At 53.2% G+C, this 5,993-nt stretch overlaps 1 protein-coding gene across 1 annotated transcript; it reads left to right on the top strand.

Annotated features, from left to right (window-relative positions):
* Window positions 1-578: 578 nt before the first annotated feature.
* On the top strand, window positions 579-5,722 carry CKAP4 (cytoskeleton associated protein 4). The gene is made up of 2 exons (XM_088521666.1): window positions 579-934; window positions 4,335-5,722. Exons 1-2 carry the CDS (start codon window positions 581-583, stop codon window positions 5,664-5,666), a joined length of 1,686 nt encoding a protein of 561 aa, XP_088377792.1. The 5' UTR covers window positions 579-580; the 3' UTR covers window positions 5,667-5,722.
* Window positions 5,723-5,993: the final 271 nt, after the last annotated feature.

Raw genomic sequence — 5,993 nt, 5'->3', positions numbered from 1 at the left:
AGGGCTGCAAAGGAGGGCTGCAAAGGAGGGCTCCAAAGGAAAGCTCCAAAGGAGAGCTCCAAAGGAAAACTCCAAAGGAGGGCTCCAAAGGAGGGCTCCAAAGGGACCTTGTGGGATCTCTGCCCAACATGGTTCCAGCCAGCGAAGCCGGCCATGCCGGGGAAGGCCCGCTCGGCCTTTCCAGCCCCGAGTGGGGACGTGATCTGCAGGGAGGGTGAGGGCGCCGGGCTCCCCCGGCGGTGCGGGAGCGCTCGGAGCGGGATGCTGGGCTACCAGCGCTCGGAGCGGGTGCCCCGCGGAGCGATGCCACTCGTGTCGCTGCCACAGCGCGGGCGTCCCTCAGGCTCCCGAGGGACGCCAGGTCTCCGCTCCGAGGACCCGGCGGCGCAGAGCCCACGGGAGGGCGGGTGTGCGGGGAGCTGCGGGGCCGGGGCCCGGGTCTGCGTGTGTGGCGGGGCCGGGGCCGGGGCCGGGTCGGGGGCGGGCCGGGCCGGCGGGGCGGGGAGCGGGGCCCGCCCGGCCCCGGCATCCCGCGCCGCTGCCGCTACCGCCGCGCGCAGCAGGGCCGGCGCCTCCCGCCATGTCGGCCGCCAAGCACCGTGGCCCCAAGGCGGGCGGCGCGCCCGGCGGCGGCGGCAGCAGCGCTCACGCGGAGCGGGGCGCGCAGCCCGGCGGCGCCGAGGAGGCGGCGCGGCGGCCGGCGGCGCCCGCGCAGGGCCGGGCCGGCCGCTCGGGAGGCCGCTCCGGCGGCGGGGGCCCGCGGCGCTGCTGGGCGCTGCTGCTGGGCGCCGCGGCGGTGCTGGGCGCCGCGCTGCCCGCCGGCTGGTACGTGCGGCAGCTGCGCGACGAGCTGGGCCGCAGCGGCCGCGAGCGGGAGGCCGCGGCGCGGCAGCGGGACGAGCTGGCCGCCACGCTGGACGCCGTGGGGCACAAGGTGATGGGACGGCGCGGGGGGCCGCGTTGCTGCGCTCCCGCGGGCCTGCTCCGCTTCTTTTGTATATATGTATATATATATATGGGAGGGGGTGCATGTTTTCTTTCATTGCGACCAGGGATCGCCGGGCAGCGCCACTGGCTGTGGGGTACGGGCAGGTGTGCGGCGAGCGGAGATGGCGCCGTGGGACGTGGCAGGAACTGGGGCCCCACCATCCCATCCCATCGCATCCCGTCCCATCCCATCCCGCCGCTCCTGGCAGCGCTGCCATGCGCCGCGCGCTCCGCGAGGCCGAGGCGCCGCCTGCTTCGCCGAGGCAGGAGCGCCCGGCTGCTTTGGTGCCCTCCACCATCCTCCTCACCAGCACAGTGAGAGCCCGACGCAGCCTGCAGCGGGGCTGGATGCAGCCAGCAAAGGGCGGCACTCAAGCAGAGTCAAAAACTGCGCTTTCCTCCCAACTTTTCTTCCCCTCGGGCCTTGCTAGCCCCCAGGCTGGAGTTTGACAAACGGCCCTGTCCATCCGGGCGCTCCAGGGCCATCTGGATGTGCCTCAGGGTGCCCCAAACTTCAGAAAACGCTGTCCGCGAGGGCACGTAATCCCAGGGAAATACAGCCGGTCTTGTCTGGGGAACAGGTAAATTGGTTGGAAGCAGCAAGTAAAGTTGTGGGCGAGTGAGATGGGAGAAGGGGAGGACATTGCTGCTGCTTTGTGCATGTCGAGCCGCTGCACAGATTCCCGGGATGTGACGAGCTGGGGCTGGGGCCGCTCGGCAGCGTTCCCTGGAAGCGCGGCCGCCTGCACACGTGGAATTTGGGGATTCAGGCTCGGGGCTTCCTCGCCCTCCCAGCCGGGAGGAAGAGGAAATCTTGTGTGAAGTGAAAAAAGGGGTTGTAAAAATGCAAAGTTATTTCTGAAGCTAATATTAAATCCCATGATTTTTCCTTTTTTTTTTTTTTTTTTTTTTTTTTTTTAATTCAGTAATGGCTGGGCCTTGCTTTGGACTAGCAAGTTTGTTTATTTTTTTCCCTAGTTTTTCAGGCATTGTTACAAACTGTAGGAAGGTAGGAATTGCAACGGCAGGGTGCACAGGACATAGGATTCTAGGGCTCGGACAGAGGAACATTAGGAGCAGATAGAATTTTCTGCATTCCTGCAGAAAAATCTTGGCTACGTGTCCTGGGCTCTAGGAGGAGGGTCCAGGATGTAAGTTTATGAGCAGCTGATTTCGAAGAGGAGAGCAGAACCTTTCTGGGTTTGTGGGATGTTGGTGCTGCCTGCGCAGGGGGACGCGTGTGCCGGGAGCGCCGGGCGCTCGCGGAGGGGCGGGCGCTGCGGGCTGCTACGTGGAGCTCCCGTCCGCCTTTCCATGCGCGGAGCCGCCGGCAGGAGCGTTGCATAAAGCCATCTGCTTTACACATCAGCAGGAGGAGGAGAAAGGAAATGATGTGGAGACGTAGCCTTTGCAGCGCACGTTTCAGAGGAGCCACAGGCATTTGGTGTTAGAATAGGGGACAGTATGACTGCTTTGCAAAGACATGGTCCTTAGCTATAAAAGTATTTTTAGGTCCTGTTTAGGATATTAAACCTTTCCAGGGCTAAGGTATCACAAGTTACCAGCCACGAACAGCAAACTGGCGCGTAGGCACGCAAACAAATTCACTTTGCGGTGAATATGACCTATCACTTTGGACTTGTGGGATTTTCCCCCCTCTGTCAAGGGGTTTGCCCAGGGCCCTGGAGGTGCCTCGGGAAGGAGAGCATATGTTAGGACAGGTCAGAATAGAAGCTGGTCTAATTTGAGGACCTTGGTGCATCTGGATATATCAGAACTCTGTGGCTGGCTCCGCTTGAAGCTAGAGGTATAGGGAAGAGCCTTAACTTGCCCCATGGGCTCTGCCCAAATGCAGCGGAGGAGGAGGCGTCGAGTGCTTCCAGCGTGGTGTTGCCAGCAGTGGACACCCCCTCTCTCCATAGGTGAGCGGGGGGATCCCTCTCTGTCAAATTTGTACCAGCATGGACCCCCTGGCGCTCTGGAGGGCTCCCCTGGGTGTTTCTGGGGCCTTTTCGTAGTCTGGCATATGCAAATAGGCTCAAAATTGCAAATACAAATTCAGTGGTTTGACTGGAATGCGTCAAGATAAGTGCCCTGTTATAGGAGGGAGAGGCAAACCTCCTTGTACACTTTTTTTCTAAAGCCCTCAAGTCCGTTTGTGTGGATGCAGAAAGAGCTCTCTGTGTGCTAAAAATCAGAGTGAATGGTAATTAAGAAGTAATGAAAGTGAGGTTGGTAAGTTAGTGTGATGGCTGCTGCCCTGCAGCACTTTCTGTGCCAGTATTTCCTGCTTCCCCTGCTCCCTCCACGCCTCCTCTCTCCCTCTTCCATTCATTCTTAGCTTGGCGTGTGGGACCTAGAGACTACAAGTTTAGGAAAATTAAAGCTACAAACCTTTTTACAAAAGGGTGGGGGCAGGCACCTCTGTGTGTTTCTTTCTAAGGACATATAAAGGAGACTTCCTTCCACTTCTAAAATAAAGCCAGCCCGCCGGCTGTGTATCTAATCAGTAAGCGTGGCAGCCCATGTGGCAGGACTGATTAATATTTCCCTCAGACAGAGAGCAGCGTGTAGCAACACACCATGCACTGCTCAGCACTTGCCCTTCTGCCAAAGCCATGAGGTACTTTATATGTGACAGATTTCTGTTGCCACCAGTGGCAGTTCTTAAATTATTTTGCAATTATTATTTTTTTTTAAGAAAGCACCCCTTCTCCCCATGCAAAAGACTTTTTGACAGTCTTCTTGACAGCACCAAAATTCTCTCCATTACTAGTTCCATTTTCCAGCTGCTCTTAGCTCTTCTTTCCCCTATTTTTTCCCATATTGTCCTTCCTCAGGTGGTTTGAAACTTCTTTCATGTCAAGGTATTGGCCTAGGGTCTGATCACCCGTTGAAGTCCAGTTTCTCCAAACTTAGGCAAAATTCACACAGAAGTTTGTGCTGAATTTTTTTTATCATTATTATTTTTCCTATATAAGGACCTGCCACCCATAAAACCAACCCCAAGGATTTGCAGAGGGAGGGATAGCTCAGAGGTCAGAGCGCAAACCCTGAAGACTTAGGTTTGATTTTCACTGCTGCAGATTTTGTGCATCATCTATGGCAGATCAGCGAGGCCCTGGATCCTCAGTGCAAGGTGGGCATATGAGGCTGCAGGCGCTGGGCTTTTTGTGCTCCTTCTATCTGTTTAGGTCATTGGGTGGCCTCAGATAGGAAGCCGGAGACACTGGAAAGTGGCAATCATTGCATATGGTAGCCAGGGTCCTAAGGACCTTAAAAATGATGGAAAGGGATGTAGCTGAGGATGGATTTGTAAGCACTAAAGATACGGATTTCTCTTTTAGGTGCATTCTCTTCAAGCCACGTTCGGGGAGTTTGAATCCAGGATGAAAATTGCTCAGCAGAAGCAAGAAGTTACTGAGAAGGCCGTTAAGGAAGGAGAGAATGAAATAAACCGCATCAGTGAAGTGCTTCAGAAGCTCCAAAATGAGATCTTGAAGGACTTGTCTGATGGCATCCACATGGTGAAGGACGCAAGGGAACGAGACTTCACGTCGCTGGAGAACACAGTGGAAGAGAGACTGACGGAGCTAACCAAGTCAATAAATGATAACATTGCTGTGTTCACCGAGGTCCAGCAAAGGAGTCAGGATGAAATCAACACTATGAAAGCAAAGGTTGATTCTCTAGAAGAGACAGATGTGTATAAGCATGAAATAAAGGTGCTAAAAGATGCTTTTGATGAGATGCAGACCTCCATGAAAACCAAAGAAAAGGACATAGAGGCCCTGAAAAGTACAATAGACTCCATGGAATCTGATGTGTATACTGAAGTGAAAGAGTTAGTCAACCTCAAACAAGAACATGAGAAATTCAAAGAGGCAGCAGACACTGAACACCTTTCATTAAAAGCTTTACAAGAGAAAGTTCTTAGAGCCGAGGATTCTATTATGCAGCTCCCTGGTGACATTAAAAGACTTGATGAAGATTTACTGCAAATTAAAGCAGACCTCAACAAATGGGAGGAAAATGAACTTTTCAGAAAAGCATTAGAAGCTTTTGAAAAGAACGGCGAAGGACTAGAGTCTCGACTGAGGCACATGGAAGAGAGCCTGGAGTCTCTAACTGCTGTTGCAGCTCAACATGCTGAAAAGTTGCAATCTTTCCTTTCTAAGGAAGCAGAATACGGAGACAAGCTCAGAGCCCTAGAGCAAAGCGCTACCGCTCTTCAGGGAGTCTCGGATATGGACATAGCCTCAGTCACAGACACTCTGAGAAATCTTGGTGAATCACAGACCTCACTGCACAATGACGTGGAGACCTTGAGGAGAAGCATCAGTGACCTGCCATCCTCCGCTGCCCTTGAGGATGTCCAGAAACAGATCAGTACCTTGTTGGAGCAAGGAAACCTTCAGGCGGGCCAAGCACATTCTCAAGGCTATCTCGAAAAGTTTTCTTCCGTTGAAGGCTCTGTAGATGAACTGAGATCTTCTGTCAGCCAGGTGGATTCTGATTTGAAAATGATAAGGACTGCAGTGGATAGTTTAGTCTCCTACTCGGTGAAAATCGAAAATAACGAGAACAACTTGGAGTCTGTGAAGAGTTCGATAGATGACTTGAGGAATGATCTGGAAAGATTGTTTGTGAAAGTAGAAAAAATACACGAGAAAGTTTAGGTAGCAGTGCTCCTTGTACAGATACTGGATTAAAGAGAATAGCTTTTCTATGCCCAGTTTTTTACTCTCCTTAAAAGCAATTTGATACCTCCAAAGAAAATAAGAATACTTTAATAATAGAGACAGTTCTGCTTATTTCCTTTATTTCTCTTTTGTGTATTTTTTTTCAATTTGTTTTATGAAAACATGGGTTTAGTTAGGGTTTGAGTTTCTAAGGGCTCATCTTCTCTAGCAGGTTGTACTGCTGTAACTACAGTGGTGTAACTAGGGCACTACAGCCTCACTAGCACAGGCACATACTTAGTGATAAGAAGGTGTTTCACACTA

This window comes from Tinamus guttatus, unplaced genomic scaffold (assembly GCF_059628265.1).
Source record: "Tinamus guttatus ecotype Peru unplaced genomic scaffold, ASM5962826v1 Tinamus_guttatus_pri_ptg000125l, whole genome shotgun sequence".
In the NCBI taxonomy this organism is placed as follows: Eukaryota; Metazoa; Chordata; class Aves; order Tinamiformes; family Tinamidae; genus Tinamus; species Tinamus guttatus.
This window is presented reverse-complemented; position numbering and strand designations above follow the sequence as displayed.